This window comes from Trichomycterus rosablanca, chromosome 22, assembly GCF_030014385.1.
Source record: "Trichomycterus rosablanca isolate fTriRos1 chromosome 22, fTriRos1.hap1, whole genome shotgun sequence".
Taxonomy (NCBI): Eukaryota; Metazoa; Chordata; class Actinopteri; order Siluriformes; family Trichomycteridae; genus Trichomycterus; species Trichomycterus rosablanca.
In genome coordinates, this window is record NC_086009.1 from 8,832,569 (window position 1) to 8,856,029 (window position 23,461).

Consider the following 23,461-nt stretch of genomic DNA (forward strand, 5'->3'; position numbering starts at 1 on the left):
TCGCTGTCACAGTACTGTAAGTCGCTTTGGATAAAGGCGTCTGCTAAATGCTGAAAATGTAAATGATAACAGAACTTTTAGGAGCTGCTAACTGAGCTACTAAGCTAACTGTTTGCGTCACAAACACATTAATGTGTACTACATAGTGCACTAGATAGTGTGAAAGATAATAGATTTATGTTCCCTACATAGTGCACTAGATTGTATATTAGAAAAGCATTTATGTTTCCTACTTAGTGCACTAGATAGTGTTCTAGATAATAGACTTATGTTTCTTACATAATGCTTTAGGTAGCGTATTAGTTAACGGATTTAGGTTCCCTACATAGTGCACTAAATTGTATATCAGATAACGGATTTATGTTCCCTACATAGTGCACTAGATAGTATTTTAGATATGAATTTATGTTCCCTATGTAGTGCACTAGATAGTGAATTAGACGATTGGTTTATGTTCCCTACACAGTGCACTAGATTGTATATCAGATAACGGATTTATGTTCCCTACATAGTGCACTAGATAGTATTTTAGATATGAATTTATGTTCCCTATGTAGTGCACTAGATAGTGAATTAGACAATTGGTTTATGTTCCCTGCACAGTGCACTAGATTGTATATCAGATAACGGATTTATGTTCCCTACATAGTGCACTAGATAGTATTTTAGATATGAATTTATGTTCCCTATGTAGTGCACTAGATAGTGAATTAGACAATTGGTTTATGTTCCCTACACAGTGCACTAGATTGTATATCAGATAACGGATTTATGTTCCCTACATAGTGCACTAGATAGTATTTTAGATATGAATTTATGTTCCCTATGTAGTGCACTAGATAGTGAATTAGACGAATTAGACAATTGGTTTATGTTCCCTACACAGTGCACTAGATTGTATATCAGATCACGGATTTATGTTCCCTCAGCTCTGCCTTTCCGACTAGGGAGACTTGGGACGTCTGTGTTATTAGCACGACTGTCGTCATGAACGCGCATTAGTGCACGGGGCGCAGACGGGAACGCGCTCGCTCTCACTGAAGCAGGGAATGAGAGACAGGACCAGGACGTATTTACAGGAAAAACACCGTCACCGGTACTGAAGACAAGTGTGTCCAGTCTGGACGTCCATTCAGCTCTGAGGTCAGGTTCTGTGGTTGTGTAGAAACAGCTGTAAGGACGTGGAGAGGTGCTGGACTGGACTGGGGGAGGATGGAGCATGCATACGGAGCAGGCAAAGCTGGTGGGGCTTTCGATCCGCTGTCCTTCATCCAGCAGCCGCAGACTGTCCTTCGTCTGGTGTCCTGGGTGAGTTCAGTGTTGTTCTGCTCGTTTTTATCCTAATGATGGAGCATTTTACAAGGTCAAGGGATAACACTCCTTAAAATGCCACTTTGCGGTTATATTAGGCTTGTTTTTTCCAATCTGGATGCCTTAATTTTAATTTGGTGCCTTTTACTTACTCCTTACTACTACTACTACTTATTATTATTATTATTTATTATTATTATTATTATTATTATTATTATTTATATTGTTATTATTGTTATTATTTATTATTATTATTTATTATTGTTATTATTATTATTATTATTAACATTTCCTTTTAAAATAGAATGAACAATTTATTTGTTGAACTCTTTTTAGTCAGACAAATATATAAATTTTTATCATGAGATAATAATATTGGGATGGAACTCCATTAACATATTTAAAATATTATTTTATATTGATTCATAAATAAAGAACTTTTTTACAGGTCAAGGGATGCCAGGGATGCTTAAAATGCCACTTTCTGGCTATATTAGGCTTATTTTTTTCCAATTTGGATGCCTTTATTTTAATTTGGTGCCTTTTACTTACTCTTTACACTACTACTACTACTACTAATACTACTTATTATTATTATTATTATTATTATTATTATTTGTTATTATTATTTATTTTATTATTATTATTATTATTATTATTATTATTTCCTTTGAAATAAAATGAACAATTTATTTGTTGAACTATCTTTTTAGGCAGAAAAATATATACATTTTTATCATGAAATGTTAGTAATATTGGGATGGAACTCCATTAACATATTTAAAATACTATTTTATATTGATGAACAAATAAAGAACTTCTAGGCATGGAAAGGAAACTTGAGAGCTGAGAGTGTAAAAACTGAGAATTGTGTTAAAACACTAATAAAAAGGATGAGCAACACATCACAGAATGATAGTGATACTGTATATCAATCATAATCACAATATACACACACACACACACACACACACACACACACACACACCGATTGGAGTTTTCAAACATGACAGTGGTCACCACCCAAATAATACCTGCTCTGTAGTGGTCCTGGAAAAGGTCTGACCATTGAAGAACAGCATGAAATGGGGCTAACAAAGCATTCAGAGAAACAGATGGACTACAGTCAGTAATTGTAGTACTACAAAGTGCTTCTATATGGTAAGTGGAGCTGATAAAATGGACAGTGAGTGTAGAAACAAGGAGGTGGTTTTAATGTTATGCATGATCGGTGTGTGTGCTACATAGTGTGGAACTATATAATCTGAAGTGCATATATTAGACATACTATTTACTACAGTGTGCAGTTTGGGACACACCTGCTTCAAACTCTCTCCACCTGTTCCCTCCCTAATGGATATTTGTTCACACCCACCTTTAAGCTGAAATCACATGACCGCTTTATTAAATTCATAGCAATGCAGATTCCTATTATGTCAGTATCCAATGATCAGAGAGCAAACAGTCTGCACATGGTTTGCACGTGTTTATGTTTGGTAAAGAAGACCTGAGGGTTGTTTCTGATATTTAAACACATGGTGAGAGGGTAGGAGAATGAGATTACAGATGGGTGAGAGAGGGCGGGTGGGGGAAGGGAAGGCAGATGGTTTAGGAGGTTACTTCAGTACAAAAACTGTATTAGGTGTCGTTCATCCATCATTGCTTCATTTCTTGTTTTCTCTATTCTCATAGTGTAATTATATTACTATTATATACAGTGTATCACAAAAGTGAGTACACCCCTCACATTTCTGCAGATATTTAAGTATATCTTTTCATGGGACAACACTGACAAAATGACACTTTGACACAATGAAAAGTAGTCTGTGTGCAGCTTATATAACAGTGTAAATTTATTCTTCCCTCAAAATAACTCAATATACAGCCATTAATGTCAAAAGTGAGTACACCCCTTAGTGAAAGTTCCTGAAGTGTCAATATTTTGTGTGGCCACCATTATTTCCCATTATTTGCCTTAACTCTCCTGGGCATGGAGTTTACCAGAGCTTCACAGGTTTCCACTGGAATGCTTTTCCACTCCTCCATGACGACATCACGGAGCTGGCGGATATTCGAGACTTTGCGCTCCTCCACCTTCCGCTTGAGGATGCCCCAAAGATGTTCTATTGGGTTTAGGTCTGGAGACATGCTTGGCCAGTCCATCACCTTTACCCTCAGCCTCTTCAATAAAGCAGTGGTCGTCTTAGAGGTGTGTTTGGGGTCATTATCATGCTGGAACACTGCCCTGCGACCCAGTTTCCGGAGGGAGGGGATCATGCTCTGCTTCAGTATTTCACAGTACATATTGGAGTTCATGTGTCCCTCAATGAAATGTAACTCCCCAACACCTGCTGCACTCATGCAGCCCCAGACCATGGCATTCCCACCACCATGCTTGACTGTAGGCATGACACACTTATCTTTGTACTCCTCACCTGATTGCCGCCACACATGCTTGAGACCATCTGAACCAAACAAATTAATCTTGGTCTCATCAGACCATAGGACATGGTTCCAGTAATCCATGTCCTTTGTTGACATGTCTTCAGCAAACTGTTTGCGGGCTTTCTTGTGTAGAGACTTCAGAAGAGGCTTCCTTCTGGGGTGACAGCCATGCAGACCAATTTGATGTAGTGTGCGGCGTATGGTCTGAGCACTGACAGGCTGACCCCCCACCTTTTCAATCTCTGCAGCAATGCTGACAGCACTCCTGCGCCTATCTTTCAAAGACAGCAGTTGGATGTGACGCTGAGCACGTTCACTCAGCTTCTTTGGACGACCAACGCGAGGTCTGTTCTGAGTGGACCCTGCTCTTTTAAAACGCTGGATGATCTTGGCCACTGTGCTGCAGCTCAGTTTCAGGGTGTTGGCAATCTTCTTGTAGCCTTGGCCATCTTCATGTAGCGCAACAATTCGTCTTTTAAGATCCTCAGAGAGTTCTTTGCCATGAGGTGCCATGTTGGAACTTTCAGTGACCAGTATGAGAGAGTGTGAGAGCTGTACTACTAAATTGAACACACCTGCTCCCTATGCACACCTGAGACCTAGTAACACTAACAAATCACATGACATTTTGGAGGGAAAATGACAAGCAGTGCTCAATTTGGACATTTAGGGGTGTAGTCTCTTAGGGGTGTACTCATTTTTGTTGCCGGTGGTTTAGACATTAATGGCTGTATATTGAGTTATTTTGAGGGAAGAATAAATTTACACTGTTATATAAGCTGCACACAGACTACTTTTCATTGTGTCAAAGTGTCATTTTGTCAGTGTTGTCCCATGAAAAGATATACTTAAATATCTGCAGAAATGTGAGGGGTGTACTCACTTTTGTGATACACTGTATATGGTTTAAAATAGGATGTCCAACATGATCTTGGTCAAGTGTCACCATACCTTTGGCTATAAAGTGTAACTTACTGACAATGTACTGACATTTATGCTATCACGGAATGAGATATAAATGAATGTTATTCATTTTAACAGTCCTAGCACCCATGTGTGTAAGATTATTCCCTGGAAAAATACAGGACTAAATTTTCCCTGCTGCATGACACTTTTTCCAGGTTCCCTTTTGACACCTATTCATAGTAGTACAAAATAGCTGAAGGTCAAAACATTTCTGGTTTTATGAGGAGTATCAGCCATAACATTAAAACCTCCTCCTCATTGTCCATTTTATCAGCTCCACTTACCATATAGAAGCACTTTGTAGTTCTACAATTACTGACTGTAGTCCATCTGTTTCTCTACATAAATTTTTAACCTGCTTTTATTATGTTCTTCAATGATCAGGACCACCACAGAGCAGGTATTATTTAGGTGGTGGATCATTCTCAGCACTGCAGTGACACTGACATGGTGGTGGTGTGCTAGTGTGTGTTGTGCTGGTGTCCACTCACTGTCCACTCCATTAGACACTCCTACCTAGTTGGTCCACCTTTAGATGTAAAGTCAGAGACGATCGTTTATCTATTGCTGCTGTTTGAGTTGGTCATCTTCTAGACCTTCATCAGTGGTAAGTAAGTAAGTAAGTAAGTAAATTTTATTTATAAAGCACTCTTAAAACAACTTACGTTGACCAAAGTGCTGTACATCGAATAAGCATACATAACACAACAATATATTAAAAAAGTAAGAACCAAATAAAAATACAGAGTAAGAGACAAAATAAAACAAATACAAATAGACTAAACAATTAAAATTAACACAGCTCCTCACTGTTCAAATGCCAGCTTATAAAGGTATGTTTTTAGGAGTGATTTAAAAACAGCGGCCGAAGGTGCTTGTCGAATATTAGGAGGTAGAGTGTTCCATAGCCTCGGAGCATAAACTGCAAATGCACGATCACCTTTTAGCTTCAAACGAGCCCTAGGAACAGTCAACAAACTCTGAGTGGCTGATCTTAAAGATCGCTGTGCGGTTGCGGGAGAAAGCATACCACTGAGATAAGCCGGGGCTCGACCATTAAGCGCTTTAAAAACAAATAAAAGCACTTTAAAATGAATCCTGTGCTGAACAGGCAGCCAATGTAGTGAGGCAAGGACTGGTGTAATATGGTTTCTTTTCTTGGTATTAGTCAGTAACCTTGCTGCTGCATTCTGGACTACCTGCAAGCGCCGCAACAGAGACTGACTAATCCCAATATACAGAGAATTACAGTAGTCAATTCTTGCAGAAATGAATGCATGAATAACTTTTTCCAGGTCAGAATAGCAGAGAAAAGGCTTAATCTTCGCAATATTTCTGAGCTGGAAGAAGCTATTCCTTACCACAGAGTTGATTTGTTTATCAAATCGGAGGTCAGAGTCAAAGATAACACCAAGATTTCTCACAGATGTTTTGACACATGTAGACAAGTGACCAAGGTTATTGGAGACACTATTGATGTGATGAGGACCCCCAAAAACGATAACCTCTGACTTGCTTTCATTCAGCTGAAGAAAATTGTCAGCCATCCACCTCTTTATGTCCTCAAGACAACTGCTAAGAGATGTTAACGAGCCATTGTCATTCGGTCACAGGACGCTGCCCACGGGGCGCTGTTGGCTGGATATTTTTGGTTGGTGGACTATTCTCAGTCCAGCAGTAACAGTGAGGTGATTAAAAACTCCATCAGCGCTGCTGTGTCTGATCCACTCATACCAGCACACCACACACTAACACACCACCACCATGTCAGTGTCACTGCAGTACTGAGAATGATTCACCACCTAAATATTACCTGCTCTGTGGGGGTCCTGACCATTGAAGAACAGCATGAAAGGGGGGTAACAAAGCATGCAGAGAAACAGATGGACTACAGTCAGTAATTGTAGAACTACAAAGTGCTTCTATATGGTAGGTGGAGCTGATAAAATGGACAGTGGGAGGTGGTTTTAATGTTATGGCTGTATAACACAGTATATTCCTTATTTAAGAGAAAGTCAGTCTCATGACTCATGAGTCTTGCTCACTCGAACCCTCGCTCCTAGGGCTATAGGCACAAGGTCAGAGAGATTAAATGGAAGGATGTGTGGGGGAGGGAGATGAAGCAAAAGCCCTGGCCATAGACACACAGCGAAAGAAATTTAGACCCGAATGCACAAAAGTCTTTGCCTAATAATGGCCAAAAGTATGTGGACACCCCTTCTAATTATATGCTTGAAACTTTATGGTAGAAGTTTTGGTCTGGCCCTTCTTCCATCATGACTGTTCCAGATGACCAGAAGATAATAATGACATGTCTGTGTGTGTTGTACTGTTGTGTATGTGTATCAGGTGCAGCAGTGTTGTTGGGAAATGCTGGGAAAGAGTAATGTAAAATTATAGTATCTAACTGTACACCTGCATGTGTGTTCACTGGGTGTTCCTAATAAAGAGGCCAATAAGTGTATAGAGTATATATTCAAAAATCCCAACAATACTGGTGCACCTAATACAGTCATACCAGGACAACACACACTACCATGTCATTACCATGTTTGTGTTAATGAGGTGATGAGAACAGGCCACCAATCAAACTAATGCGGTTTCTGACCCCTGAGGTAGCAGAGGGGTAGCAGAAGGTGACACAGTCTACAGTGCACTGTACATATGGGCTACAGTCAGTAATTGTATTTAATTGGAGCTCTCAGAGGAAACCCATACAGACACAGGGAGAACATTCAAACTCCACACAGAAAGGACCCGGACCACCTCACCTGGGGATCGAACGCAGGACCTTCATGCTTCGAGGCGACAGTGCTACCCACTGAGCCCCACTAAGCAGATTTGGAATAAACTGGAACATAAGTTGAGGCTTTCTTGACCAACATCGGTGCTCAGCCTTGTTTCCTCTCCTTTAGGATTCTAAAAGGAATTTCAAATGTGTATGTGGGAATTTGTGCCCATTTGGTTAAATAAGCATTTGTGAGGTTAGGCATGAACATTAGAAAACACTGCAAATTTAAAATAGAGTGCATATACACCGATCAGCCATAACATTAAAACCACCTCCTTGTTTCTACACTCACTGTCCATTTTATCAGCTCCACTCACCATATAGAAGCACTTTGTAGTTCTACAATTACTGACTGTAGTCCATCTGTTTCTCTGCATGCTTTGTTAGCCCCCTTTCATGCTGTTCTTTAATGGTCAGGACCCCCACAGAGCAGGTAATATTTAGGTGGTGAATCATTCTCAGTACTGCACTGACACTGACATGGTGGTGGTGTGTTAGTGTGTGTTGTGCTGGTATGAGTGGATCAGACACAGCAGCGCTGCTGGAGTTTTTAAATACCGTGTCCACTCACTGTCCACTCTATTAGACACTCCTACCTAGTTGATCCACCTTGTAGATGTAAAGTCAGAGATGATCGCTCATCTATTGCTGCTGTTCGAGTTGGTCATCTTCTAGATGTTCATCAGTGGTCACAGGATGCTGATAAAGGTCTAGAAGAAACAGAGATACAGATGGACTACAGTCAGTAATTGTGGAGCTGATAACATGGACAGTATGTGTAGAAACAAGGAGGTGGTTTTAATGTTATGGCTGATCGGTGTAGTCACACATGTCCCACCACTGACTAACAAATAGCCTGAATAAAGTACCATTTCAAATGCCCCATATTAAAAAAAAAACATCTTTATGGTCTCTTATGACATGAACACAGGCTAAAATCTGAAGCTTAAAAGGCTCAGCTGCTGACAATCACAAGATTAAGACTCCACGTGTTGCCTGTTACAAAACCTGCTTTTATGTACTCATGGGATGCAGGGGTCTTGTGATCCAGGAAAGGAATGTAGGGCCATGACGAAAAAAGCTGCACTGATCTTGAAATGTTGTGGTTAGATTGTATTAAAAATAGTGTTTTGTTGCAACTACTTGTATTATTTATTAGCAATTAGTGATATTACTTCTTCATTAATGCTGCTGAGCTTATTTTTTCTCCGATCCCCCCCCCCAATTTTCTCCCCCTAATATAGTCAGTAGCAGACTGCATCTTTTTTTTACCTGAACGAGGCGAGTTCATATGCGGATCAGCCTTGTGCAACTCTGCACAGGTGCTATCAATCAGCCAGCAGAGGTCGTAATTACACCAGTTATGGGGCACCCTGGTCCGGGTCGTCCCACCCTGTGAACAACAGCCAATCGTTGTTCATGTAGCCGCTCAGCCCATCCGGATGGCAGAGCTGAGATTGGATACGATGTATTCGAAATCCCAGCTCTGGTGTGCTAGCGTGTTTTACCGCTGCACCACCGGAGCGGTGATAATATTGTTTTTATTATGTTTTGCTTATATTATACTTGTATTATAAAAATAATATACTTTTTATTGCCATTTGCATTGTTTGTTGTTGTTGGTAGGAGAGTTCATATGCGGATCAGCTTTGTGTATGGAGAGCCATCCCTCAACATTAATCAGCCAGCACAGGTCATAATTGCATCAGTTATGAGGCATCACCGTCCGGCTCCCACCTTGTATGAACAACAGCCAATCCGTTGTTCATGTAGGCACCCAGCCCAGCCGAATGGCAGAGCTGAGTTTTGAACCGAGGGGTTCGAAATGTCAGCTCTGGTGTGCTAGCATGTTTTGCCGCTGCGCCACCTGAGCACCAAATCACTCAAATTTGAATGATTTGTTGATCTTAGCGTTTCAGTAATTGTGGCCAGAAAAATGGACTTCCAGGAATTGTTCAGATTAGTCAGATTAACGTTTGGAAATTGCTTTTAGTCTGAATAACTTTTAGACTTTGTCCTTACTAGGGATGTAACGATGCACCACAAGACAGTTAAAAATCGATTCACATGTGTAACGATTCAAATCTGTTTATATGTATAATGAATCGATATTCACTTTAAACAGCAGAGTGCACTGGCACCATTCACCTCGCCTGGTTTGCGTCACTACAGGGTTGCCAGGTTCTGAATTTTCCAGCCAAATTTATTTATGTGAGGATACTTTATTTATTTGTTATGTGGGATTTGTTTTAAAATTTCAATTTCAAAGGGAAATGTGCAGCATTGTTTTGCATAGTTTGTACCTACCTCAGAAATAAAAGGGCATAATTTTTATAAAGAGAAATAATAAAAGGAAACTTTGTCATAATTTGTTTTCAATTTCATTTTGTTTAAAAAAAAAAAAGGAAAAATTTGTAACGTGAATCGTATTGCATCGTGGGTAGAGTGTATTGTTACATCCCTAGTCCTTACTGTAACTAACTTTTTGGGACATGTCCTCTGTGTGACTGTTAGGAACTACTCTCAGTGTGTATAATAATTGTACAGGTATTATTTTAATACATACCCTTAGTTCTTAAACACTGAGGTAAATTTACCACCACATTACAGAGTAGCAAACAGATCTAATTAAATAGTAGCACCAGTGTCTATAAAAGCACCAGTGAATATATACCATATAAGAGTAATTGCATAGTTCAGTTAATGTCTTTTTTTATGTCATCTCCTTCCCCATCAGGTCTTTTCCATTGTGATTTTTGGCTGTATTGCTAATGAGGGATATGTAAACCCGCCGAATGAACAAGAGGAGTACTGCATCTTCAACCAAAACCAGAATGCCTGTAACTATGGCGTGACCATGGGCTCTCTGACCTTCCTCACCTGTATTGCCTTCCTAGCCTTGGACGCCTATTTCCCACAGATCAGTGGAATCAAAGACCGCAAGAAAGTTGTAATTGCAGACATCGGTGTTTCAGGTGAGACATTAGTTATTGTGCAATATTGATGATAAATATGTTTGTTTGGTAAATTGCCTTAATTTTACACTGAGATATATGATGAATTTAACCTTTAGGTAAAGTATATTTAAGTTCAGTGACACTGCTGGTGTGCTGGTATGAGTGGATCAGACACAGCAGCGCTGATGGGAGTTTTTAAACACCTGTCTGTCACTGCTGGACTGAGAATAGTCCACCAACCAAAATAACCAGCCAACAGTGCCCTCTGGGCAGCGTCCTGTGACCACTGATGAAGGTCTACAAGATGCAGCAATAGATGAGCGATCATCTCTGACTTTACATCTACAAGGTGGGCCAACTAGGTAGGAGTGTCTAATAGAGTGGACAGTGAGTGGACACGGTGTTTAAAAACTCCAACAGCGCTGCTGTGTCTGATCCACTCATACCAGCACAACACACACTAACACACCACCACCATGTCAGTGTCACTGCAGTGCTGAGAATGATCCACCACCTAAATAATACCTGCTCTGTGGTGGTCCTGTGGGGATCCTGATCATTGAAGAACAGGGCTAAAAAAAAAAGCATGCAGAGAAACAGATGGACTACAGTCAGTATTGATTGTCCAGAGTTACTAAAATATAATCCCTATAAAGCCAAAAGTATTTGGATACCTGACCATGAGCTCAATGGTCATCCTATTTCAAAAACAAATGCAGGGCGCTCAGGTAACTTGTCGGTTCGAAACTCAGCTCTGCCATCCAGCTGGGCTGGTCGCCTACATGAACAACGATTGGATGTTGTTCTTACAGGGTGGGAGCCGGATAGGGACCTCATAACTGATGCAATTACGACCATTGCTGGCCGATTGATGGTGCCTGCACAGAGTCGAGAAATAATGCCTTGATCAGCGTGTGGCTCTCCGTGCACAAGGCTGATCCGCATATGAACTCACCTCGTGCAGGTGAAAAGATGCAGTCGGCTACTGCTCACGTGTCGGAGGGGGCGTGTGTCAGTCTTGCTGTCTTCAATCAGAGCGGGGATCGACATCAGTAGAGAGAAAGCATAATGTAGAGAAACAGATGGAGTATAGTCAGTATTTGTAGAACTACAAAGTGCTTCTATGTGGTAAGTGGAGCTGAGTGTAGAAACAAGGAGGTGGTTTTAATGTTATGGCTGATCAGTGTATTGTCTGTTTTACCACCACATTATCCTGTTCAGGGTTGAGGTGGGTGTGATTCACTTGGCGAAAGGAAACATCCCGAACAGGCGCAAGTCCAATACAGTGCAGGAACACACATGGACAAACACCCTCACACCTAGGGCAAAATGTATTAGCTCCAGTTGGCCTGATGGCTTGACACAAAGAACCCTGGCCGCCCGGACAGGGAATTAAACCCAGGTCCTTCTTGCTGTGAGGCAACCCATTATCAAAAATACAGTACTTATTTATGCCCGTGTTAGCAGTTGTTGTGGCTAAAACGACTAGCATCAACAATTAGGCGGGTCGTCCAGCTACTTTTGGCCATTTAGTATAAATGTATATATGTTGCTCTAGCACATTTCGAAGGGAGGTAGCTGGTTGTTTACCTAATGTTTGATCCAACCATGATCCTGCCATATGTTCTGCTATATTTAGCCATGCTAAGACTTTCCTCAGCATGTGGCTAGCTTCCACTTGAGGTTCTGTTGTGCTTAACACAGAGCTAGCTTTATAGATCAATATGTTTAATCTGTTCCCTTTTGTAAATGCTAATGTGAACATGTTTTGCTTTGGGTTTTTTAAGTAATAGACTAAAAATGCTCAGCTAATATAGTCGAATATTGCTGGGATTAGTGGTACCAATGGCGCCCTCATGTATCACAATACCTAAACTGCAACTGCTAATTATACACTGATCAGCCATAACATTAAACCACCTATTTGTTTCTACACTCACTGTCCATTTTATCAGCTCCACTTACCATATAGAAGCACTTTGTAGTTCTACAATTACTGACTGTAGTCCATCTGTTTCTCTACATACTTTTTTAGCCTGCTTTCACCCTGTTCTGTAATGGTCAGGATTATTTAGATGGTGGATCATTCTCAGCACTGCAATGACAATGACATGGTGGTAACGTGTCAGTGTGTGTTGTGCTGGTATAAGTGAAACAGACACAGTGTCCACTCACTGTCCACTCTATTAGACACTCCTACCTAGTTGGTCCACCTTGTAGATGTAAAGTCAGAGACGATTGCTCATCTATTGCTGCTGTTTGAGTTGGTCATCTTCTAGACCAAGGGTCAGCAACCCGCGGCTCATTCATCCTTATACTGCGGCTCCGCGTGGCTTGGGAAAATAAATGATAAGTATTTAATTGAAGTGTATTTTATTTGTGTTAGTTCTTTTTTTAAATTGTAGTTCTAAATTGTTAGATTATTGTGATCTTAAATAAAAATCAAACACCGCTCACGCCTCACAGACGGCAGCTTACAGTCCTGCGGGGGCGGCACGGTGGCTCAGTGGGTAGAACTGTCGCCTCACAGCAAGAAGGTCCTGGGTTCAAACCCCAGGTCGGGCGGTCCGGGTCCTTTCTGTGTGGAGTTTGCATGTTCTCCCCGTGTCTGCTTGGGTTTACTCCGGGTGCTCCGGTTTCCTCCCACAGTCCAAAGACATGCAAGTGAGGTGAATTGAAGATACTAAATTGTCCAAGACTGTGCTTGATATAAACTTGTGAACTGATAAACCTTGTGTAATGAATAACTACAATTCCTGTCATGAATGTAACCAAAAGTGTAAAACATGACATTAAAATCTGTCACGCGGGGTCAACGGACCGAGGCAAAAGGGGGCGGACACACACGCAGAGATGTCTACTAATATATTTATTAATAAAGAACAGTGCTATCTACCATGACTTGACATGAGCATAAACTACTAACATGACTTGACATGAGCATAAACTACTAACATGACTTGACATGAGCATAAACTACTAACATGACTTGACATGAGCATAAACTACTAACATGACTTGACATGAGCATAAACTACTAACATGACTTGACATGAGCATAAACTACTAACATGACTTGACATGAGCATAAACTACTAACATGACTTGACATGAGCATAAACTACTAACATGACTTGACATGAGCATAAACTATTAACATGACTTGACATGAGCATAAACTACTAACATGACTTGACATGAGCATAAACTACTAACATGACTTGACATGAGCATAAACTATTAACATGACTTGACATGAGCATAAACTATTAACATGACTTGACATGAGCATAAACTACTAACATGACTTGACATGAGCATAAACTATTAACATGACTTGACATGAGCATAAACTATTAACATGACTTGACATGAGCATAAACTACTAACATGACTTGACATGAGCATAAACTACTAACATGACTTGACATGAGCATAAACTAAGAACATCGTTGGTAACATAGGCTAAACATAGGCTAGGCACATTGGCTAAACATAAGCTAGGAACATTGGTTAAACATAAGCTAGGAACATAGGCTAAACATAAGCTAGGAACATAGGCTAAACATAAGCTAGGAACATAGGCTAGAAACACAGGCTAGGAACACTGGCTAAACACAGGCTAGGAACACTGGCTAAACATAAGCTAGGAACATAGGCTAAGCATAAGCTAGGAACATAGGCTAAGCATAAGCTAGGAACATAGGCTAAACATAAGCTAGGAACATAGGCTAAGCATAAGCTAGGAACATAGGCTAAACATAAGCTAGGAACATAGGCTAGAAACAAAACCCCTACCGTGCTCACCAAAAGTCCACATGAAAACAAAACAGTTCCCAATGTTTGTGCTCCAGCACACCTCTTAAATAGAGGGCAGCTGGAGCCCATTAGTCCTTGGGAACCAATCGAAAGAGAGGGTGTGGCAACTAGGCACACTGGAGCACACAAAGGCTCCTAGTGTGACATATGCCCCCCCCAAAGGCACTACTCCAGGAGTGCCTTAAAAATAGGAAAAAAAAAAAAAAGACAAGGAGGTCCTGGGCCCTGAGGGGCAAATTTGAAGTAATTTAAGATGTCCTCAGGCAGGCGTGATAAAAATGGTGGCACGCAGGCTGCCGACAGAAATCCAGATGTGCCGTCGGGGGGCGTCAACGAGGGTTCAGAAGTGCCCTCTGGGGACACCAAGGAGAATTCAGAAGCGCCATCGGGGGGCGCTGACGAGAAATCAGGAGCAGCATCTAGGGGTGCCGACGAGAGTTTAGAAGCGCCGTCTGGGGGCGCTGACGAGGAGCCAGGAGCACCATCTAGGGGTGCCGACGAGAGTTCAGAATCGATGTCGGGGGGCGCTGACGAGGAGCCAGGAGCACCATCTAGGGGTGTCGACGAGAGTTCAGAAGCGCCGTCGCGCATCATCTCAGAAACAGAAACGCCATCGGAGGGCGTCATCTCCGAAACAGAAACGCCATCGGAGGGCGTCATCTCAGGAACAGAAGCGCCTTCGGAGGGCGTCATCTCAGGAACAGAAGCGCCTTCGGAGGGTGTCATCTCAGGAACAGAAACGCCATCGGAGAGAGTCATCTCAGGAACAGAAACGCCATCGGAGGGCGTCATCTCAGGAACAGAAACGCCATCGGAGGGCGTCATCTCAGGAACAGAAACGCCATCGGAGGGCGTCATCTCAGGAACAGAAACGCCATCGGAGGGCGTCATCTCAGGAACAGAAACGCCATCGGAGGGCGTCATCTCAGGAACAGAAGCGCCATCGGAGTACGCCATCTCAGGAACAGAAACGCCATCGGAGGGCGTCATCTCAGGAACAGAAGCGCCATCGGAGTACGCCATCTCAGGAACAGGAGCGCCAACAGGGAGCGCCAACTCAGGAACAGGAGTGCCGTCGAAGAACTCCAACACAGGAACAGGAGTGCCATCGAGGAACTCCAACACAGGAACAGGAGCACCGACAGGGTACTCCGACACAGGAACAGAAGAGCCATCGGGGGACTCTAACACAGGAACAGGAGTGCCGTCGGGGGACGCCAACACAGGAACAGGAGCGCCGTCGGGGGGCGCCAACACAGGAACAGAAGCGCCAACGGGGGGCGCCAACTCAGGAACAGGAGTGCCGTCGAAGGGCACAAACTCAGGAACAGAAGTGCCGTCGGAGGACACCAACTCGGGAACAGAAGTGCCGTCGGAGGACACCAACTCGGGAACAGAAGTGCCGTCGGAGGACACCATCGAGGAGACAGGAGCGCCGTCAGGGGGCGCCATCGAGGAAACAGGAGCGCCGTCAGGGGGCGCCATCGAGGAAACAGGAGCGCCGTCAGGGGGCGCCATCGAGGAAACAGGAGCGCCGTCAGGGGGCGCCATCGAGGAAACAGGAGCGCCGTCAGGGGGCGCCATCGAGGAAACAGGAGCCAGCTGCGTTGAGCCTGGCGAAGAGGCTCCGGGAGCCAGCTGCGTTGAGCCTGGCGAAGAGGCTCCGGGAGCCAGCTGCGTTGAGCCTGGCGAAGAGGCTCCGGGAGCCAGCTGCGTTGAGCCTGGCGAAGAGGCTCCGGGAGCCAGCTGCGTTGAGCCTGGCGAAGAGGCTCCGGGAGTCAGCTGCGTTGAGCCTGGCGAAGAGGCTCCGGGAGTCAGCTGCGTTGAGCCTGGCGAAGAGGCTCCGGGAGTCAGCTGCGTTGAGCCTGGCGAAGAGGCTCCGGGAGTCAGCTGCGTTGAGCCTGGTGAAGAGACTCCGGGAGTCAGCTGCGTTGAGCCTTGAAAAGATGCATCTGCAATAAGCTGTAAAAACACTGGAGAAACGTCATTGAGCTGTGAGGACCCTGGAGAGGCGTCCGAAGTCACTGGAGAAAACACTGGAGAAACAGCACTCAGCTGTGAGGACCCTGGGGAGGCGTCCGAAGTCACTGGAGAAAACACTGGAGAAACAGCACTCAGCTGTGAGGACCCTGGAGAGGCGTCCGAAGTCACTGGAGAAAACACTGGAGAAACAGCACTCAGCTGTGAGGACCCTGGGGAGGCGTCCGAAGTCACTGGAGAAAACACTGGAGAAACAGCACTCAGCTGTGAGGACCCTGGAGAGGCGTCCGAAGTCACTGGAGAAAACACTGGAGAAAACACTGGAGAAACAGCACTCAGCTGTGAGAATTTTGCTCTCATGAGGTCCTTGAACACCTTAACCGAGTTCAGCACAACTCCCCTGTCAGACCACAGCTGCCTGCCCCACTCACGAGCGGGACCCCTCAGCCTAGACATCATGAACCGAACTTTGTCGATTTCAGCTGGCTGGGGGTCCCGAAGGTGTTGCAGGTAGAGCTGGCTCTGAAGCAGGAAGCCTTCGACAAACGGGTCGCTTCCATCATAAGGAGCTGGCCTACTTAACGGTACGGTCTGAGGAAACCTCATGGAGTTAAACTCCGGGAATTCATGGACCAAAAACATCTCGCTGTGTCCTGGTAAGAGGGGGAACTGTTATGTCACGCGGGGTCAACGGACCGAGGCAAAAGGGGGCGGACACACACGCAGAGATGTCTACTAATATATTTATTAATAAAGAACAGTGCTATCTACCATGACTTGACATGAGCATAAACTACTAACATGACTTGACATGAGCATAAACTACTAACATGACTTGACATGAGCATAAACTACTAACATGACTTGACATGAGCATAAACTACTAACATGACTTGACATGAGCATAAACTACTAACATGACTTGACATGAGCATAAACTACTAACATGACTTGACATGAGCATAAACTATTAACATGACTTGACATGAGCATAAACTACTAACATGACTTGACATGAGCATAAACTACTAACATGACTTGACATGAGCATAAACTATTAACATGACTTGACATGAGCATAAACTATTAACATGACTTGACATGAGCATAAACTATTAACATGACTTGACATGAGCATAAACTACTAACATGACTTGACATGAGCATAAACTACTAACATGACTTGACATGAGCATAAACTATTAACATGACTTGACATGAGCATAAACTATTAACATGACTTGACATGAGCATAAACTACTAACATGACTTGACATGAGCATAAACTACTAACATGACTTGACATGAGCATAAACTAAGAACATCGTTGGTAACATAGGCTAAACATAGGCTAGGCACATTGGCTAAACATAAGCTAGGAACATTGGTTAAACATAAGCTAGGAACATAGGCTAAACATAAGCTAGGAACATAGGCTAAACATAAGCTAGGAACATAGGCTAGAAACACAGGCTAGGAACACTGGCTAAACACAGGCTAGGAACACTGGCTAAACATAAGCTAGGAACATAGGCTAAGCATAAGCTAGGAACATAGGCTAAGCATAAGCTAGGAACATAGGCTAAACATAAGCTAGGAACATAGGCTAAGCATAAGCTAGGAACATAGGCTAAACATAAGCTAGGAACATAGGCTAGAAACAAAACCCCTACCGTGCTCACCAAAAGTCCACATGAAAACAAAACAGTTCCCAATGTTTGTGCTCCAGCACACCTCTTAAATAGAGGGCAGCTGGAGCCCATTAGTCCTTGGGAACCAATCGAAAGAGAGGGTGTGGCAACTAGGCACACTGGAGCACACAAAGGCTCCTAGTGTGACAAAATCATAATTAACAAACAGTCCTGCGTAAAGATGAAAGTGACTTCGTACAGCCCCGATTTGCAGACGCTGTGCGCAGAGGTTCAGGAGCAGAAGTCCCATTAACCAGGTAAAATAAATATTTATGCAGATATTTTGCAAATATTTATTTTTCATTGTTTAGTGGCATAGTGTTTTTTTTCCAATGTACTTTTTAAATTCAGGTCAAGGCTCCGCTACACGCTCCGAAAGCCCAAAGGCTGACGACTGACGGCATTTTTTGTTTGCTACATGGATAATTAAAGTTCAGCTTTTTAATTCATTTGAAAGAGACCTTCAACTCGGCGTGTTTTTTTATTATTATTTTTTTAAGAGTTCAAAATGTGTTCATTACATAAATAAAATATAATTTTCTCTATAGCACTTCATGGATTTCATAAGCAACACACTATAGTTGTTTATACAAAGCGTAAAGGTAAAAAACAATATGTACAGTGTTATCTTCATTTTAGATGTCAAAAAGTATTTGCGGCTCCCAGTGTTTTCTTTTCCGTGGAAACCGGGTCCAAATGGCTCTTTGGGTGTTAAAGGTTGCCGACCCCTGTTCTAGACCTTCATCAGTGGTCACAGGACGCTGCCCACGGGGCGCTGTTGGCTGGATGTATTTTTGGTTGGTGGATTCTATTTTCAGTACAGCAGTGACAGTGAGGTGTTTAAAAACTCCAGCAGCGCTGCTGTGTCTTATCCACTCATACCAGCACAACACACACTAACACACCAGCACAATGTCAGTCTCACTGCATAAAGAACAGCATAAAAGGGGGCTAACAAAGCATGCAGACAAACAAATGGACTACAATCAGTAATTGTAGAACTACAAAGTGCTTCTATATGGTCAGTTAAGCCGATAAAATGGACAATGTGTGTAGAAACAAGGAGGTTGTTTTAATGTTATGGCTGATCGGTGTATTTATAGGCTCTTTTTATTTGTGTTTATTTCAGGTTTCTGGTCCTTCATTTGGTTTGTGGGCTTCTGTTTCCTGGCTAATCAATGGCAGGTGGCTAAAACTGAAGACAACCCTTTGAATGAGGGTGCAGATGCAGCAAGAGCAGCAATCACCTTCTCCTTCTTTTCCATCTTCACCTGGGTCAGTATTGCTTTTTACTACATTGTATGGTTGAACGTGTGTGGACTCCATTCCCGAAGAGGAACTTCAATGGTCTGCACAGTCCTGACCTTAAACTGTCCTATTTGTTCAGCATCAATGCCTGAACTGTCAGATTCTCTTTACACTAAATGGGCACAAATGCCCATGGGTCCCATGGGATTAATAGATCCCTATCACTTACCAAGGTTGTGGAATAGGATGTTTAGCAAGCTCATGGTGTCCATATACTTTAAGCCATATAGTGTGTCTTAATGAGTTGTTGGATGATTGTCCAGGGTTAAATAAAATATAATCCCTATATGGCCAAAAGTATTTCAAAAACAAATGCAGGGCGCTCAGGTAACTCGTCGGTTCTAAACTCAGCTCTGCCATCCGGCAGGGCTGGACGCCTACGTGAATGACGATTGGCTGTTGTTCATACAGGGTGGGAGCCGGATAGGGACCTCATAACTGATGCAATTACGACCTCTGCTGGCTGATTGATGGTGCCTGCACAGAGTCGAGGAATAATGCGTTGATCAGGGTGTGGCCCTCCGTGCACAAAGCTGATCCGCATATGAACTCGCCTCGTGCCGATGAAAAGATGCAGTCGGCTTCTGCTCACGTGTCGGAGGGGGCGTGTGTCAGTCTTGCTGTCTTCAATCAGAGCGGGGATCGGCATCAGTACAGAGAAAGCACAATGCCACTGAAAAGGCCTCTAACAAGACTTTAAAATATGTCTATGGGAATCTGTGTCCATTCATTCAAAAGATTTATATGACTGGGCCACATATTGGCCAAAAAAAGCCTAAGTTGGTGTTCCAGTTCATTCCAAAGCTGTTTGGTGGGGCTGAGTGGGCTCAGTGCAGGCCACTGGAGTTCCTTTAAACCGCAAATATGCGTATTGCATATTAAAATTTTCACCTTGCACCAAATATTATATACCTGTTACATTACAGTCAGCTACAAGGCTAACATATGTTACAAGTAAATAACAATATTGTTGCCAGGTATGTATTTTACAAACCTCAAGCCTGAATTTTTATCTCAATGTATTTCTGATCATACAGATGCTGTGTTAATGCGCTAATAATGTGTGCTAATGCTTTATCTTGTTTTTGCTTTGTTCAATGCTCAACGAGTTGGCTATTTTGTCCCCTTCTAGGGTGCTTTGTTATTTTTTGCTGTGGAGCGTATGAAGAGAATTTCCTTTGAAGAGGAGTACGACAAATTGTTTACCTCTCAGTCTACTTCTCCAGTTGTCTGACATCCCATTTGTACCAATAAATGCAATGTACCTAGGACACCAGTTGTGTCTCTGTGGTGTGATATTGATACAGTTCTTGGGTTAATATTAATAGTGAGATATTATGTCCAAAAGTATGTAGACAGCATAACTGAATTCAGGTGTATCAGCAACATTGCAAAATGTGTATAAAATGAATAATATAGAACAAATTATTATCTTTTAACTTTGCTATAGTTTGTGTTAAGGCCCCTTCTTGGGGTTAGGGTTAGGCCCTTGTGTACAATGTGAGGTCCATCACAACACTGTACCCCCAAAGCTTTGACTTTGTTAGATATCAGGGTCCAACCAATATTTCTTGTCCTACATGGTCTTTTGAATGAGTGAATGGGTGGGTGCACTCTTTTTGTGGTATAGCTTCCTAGAAGAATAAAAAAAAATATCTGTAACTACACCCTTGGTTTGTCCAACAAGCTTATGCTAACGTCATACCTTTGGACATATAGTGTATGTCTGGAATATACAACTTTTATGTAGACTGCTCTGGATCAGTTCAGAAATTGAGTCAGATAAACATAAATAATAATAAAGGAATTACTTACACTTATCTATTGAATCTACAATAAAACTTAAAATAGGATGTAATTTTTTCATGCTATTTGATGGCTGGTATCAGTGATGGGTAAAGACTGCACCATTTGTTCATTTGAAGTTCATTTGAAATGTACCCTTCATAAGTGGATCAGGGAACGGAGGCTGCAGTTTTCCGTGCCTAACAATCTCTTGATTCCCAGGTTTGGTTTTGTTTGAAGATCATGACCTTGGGTTCAGCAAAGGTGTCAGTAGAAAGTGTAACATGTAAATGTAATGTATAAATGTAATGTATGTCTGAAGTCAAGCCTCAAACAAACATATATTTAACATGACATGACTTGCTGGCAAAAAGCATCCTTGTGCCGAATGGTTCTAATTTGCATGTCACCTGTAGTTTTTTATTTTCATGTATTATTATTATAAAATTCAGAACTCCTTGGTTTACTTTGATTGATGTGTCCAGACTAGATATACAATTTAAATATAACAAAGATAGGGGTGTGGGCTAAAAAAAGATCTTTATCTTTTAAGGTTCAACATCACTGCATACTGTAAATCAACATGATTAAGAGTTTACAACAGTGGTCCCCAAACACCGGGTGTTTATTACCGCGAACGTTAGAAAAGCAGTTTTGGCCGCTCAGGTGGCGCAGCGGTAAAGTACGCTAGCACACCAGAGTTGGGGTCTCGAATACATCGTATCGAATCTCAGCTCTGCCTTCCGACTGGGCTGGGCCGCTGCATGAACAACGATTGGCTGTTGTTCAGGGTTAGAGGGTAAAAAGTCGGATCATGGGTCCTCATAACTGGTGCAACTGCGGCCCCTGCTGGCTGACTGATGGCGCCTGCACAGGGCTGAGGAATAATGCTGATGGGGGTGTGGCCCTCCGTACACAGTGCCCGTCGGTGTATGAACTCGACTCGGGCAGGTGAAAAATGTACAGTCTGTACTGACTGTATGTGCCGGAGGGGGCGTATGTCAGTTGAGAGGCGTCCCCAGTCAGCGGTGAAGGGTCGAATCAGTATAGAGGATACAATCAGGGTAATTGGACACGACTGTATTAAGGGAGAAAATTGGGGAGAAAAAAGTGGGGAAAAATAGAAAATGAAAAAGAAAAGCAGTTTTTACTGCTTCCATTTTTAAAATATTTAGGGTTTTATTGTCTCGTATCACCCCCTAGGTGGGAGCAGTGTCTCGTTGCAGCAAAAAAAGCTCATTTTCAATCATTTCATCACTCCCTGTCGGTTCGTGAAATTATATCTTATATGAAAACGGTCCGTGATTCAAAAAGGTTGGGGACCGCTGGTTTACAAGATGTACAAGAGTGCCACCTACTATTATTAAATAAAATACATCACAGAGCTCATGGTATCTTGGTATATTGTATTATATGAACAGTTTAATGGTATACCAAGCTTTGATCAGTTGCAAATATAGTAATCCTCATGTCTTGCTTAAATGATTAACTTAACCATTCTAACATGCTTGATCTGTTGAGCTAACCAAATTAATCGATTTCTCTTTTCTTTCCTTTCTTCCTTTCTTTCTTACTACACTTCCCCTTTGACACCACCACTTCCCCCAACAACTAAACATGGCTCAATTCCACCACTTTATTTTCCATGTTTATATTTTCCCTTTATCTTTCTAACCATCTGCAATCCCTTCATTCCATTCCTTGCTTTGTTCATTCCCGTCAATCCTTTCTCTGGTGGACCTGTCACATACTATAGGCTGGTCAGGCTTTCTTGGCATTCCAGAGATACAAGCTTGGCACAAGCTCCAGTCTTTTCTCCCAGGATTACACTGACCCGAGCCAGGAAGCTGCAGCACCCCCTGAAGCCATGGAGGATACAGGCTACAGAGAAGACATGGAAGCACCGGGGAATATCAGCTATGATGGATCGTCTGGCTACCAGAGCCAAGAGTACTGAGAAACTTATACTAAGAATATAAAAGGTCAAGATAAATATTTAATGAGCAAAATGTTTAGGGAATACTAAACAAAGTGAAATTTTGGGATTTGGGGCAAACTAATGGAACCAAAGCAGGGCTTCACTGCTGGTTAAGTTTTCCTAGATTTAAAACTGTTTAAGCAAGGAAATAAAAACAAATGTTGGTGTGTCCCAGCCGGTTTGCCTTCAGCTAATGAGTGCTTATTATGATGTGGCTTTATTGGATGTTGGTCATATGTATACTATATAGCCAAAAGTATTCGCTCGTCTGCCTTCACACGCATATGAACCTGAGTGACGTCCCATTCTTAATCCATAGGGTTTAATATGATGTCGGCCCACCCTTTGCAGCTATAACAGCTTCAACTCTTCTGGGAAGGCTTTCCACAAGGTTTAGGAGTGTGTTTATGGGAATTTTTGACCATTCTTC

At 42.5% G+C, this 23,461-nt stretch overlaps 1 protein-coding gene across 2 annotated transcripts; it reads left to right on the forward strand.

Annotated features, from left to right (window-relative positions):
* Window positions 1-1,071: 1,071 nt before the first annotated feature.
* syngr1a (synaptogyrin 1a) lies at window positions 1,072-23,220 on the forward strand. 2 transcript variants are annotated; one of them, XM_063018579.1, is made up of 4 exons: window positions 1,072-1,308; window positions 10,251-10,488; window positions 19,090-19,235; window positions 22,810-23,220. In XM_063018579.1, the coding sequence occupies exons 1-4, from the start codon at window positions 1,213-1,215 to the stop codon at window positions 23,008-23,010; spliced, it is 681 nt and encodes a 226-aa protein (XP_062874649.1). In that variant the 5' UTR covers window positions 1,072-1,212; the 3' UTR covers window positions 23,011-23,220. The 2 variants fall into 2 exon arrangements, with proteins under 2 accessions (XP_062874649.1, XP_062874650.1); XM_063018580.1 differs by lacking the exon at window positions 22,810-23,220 and adding an exon at window positions 20,401-20,520.
* The last annotated feature ends 241 nt before the right edge of the window (window positions 23,221-23,461 follow it).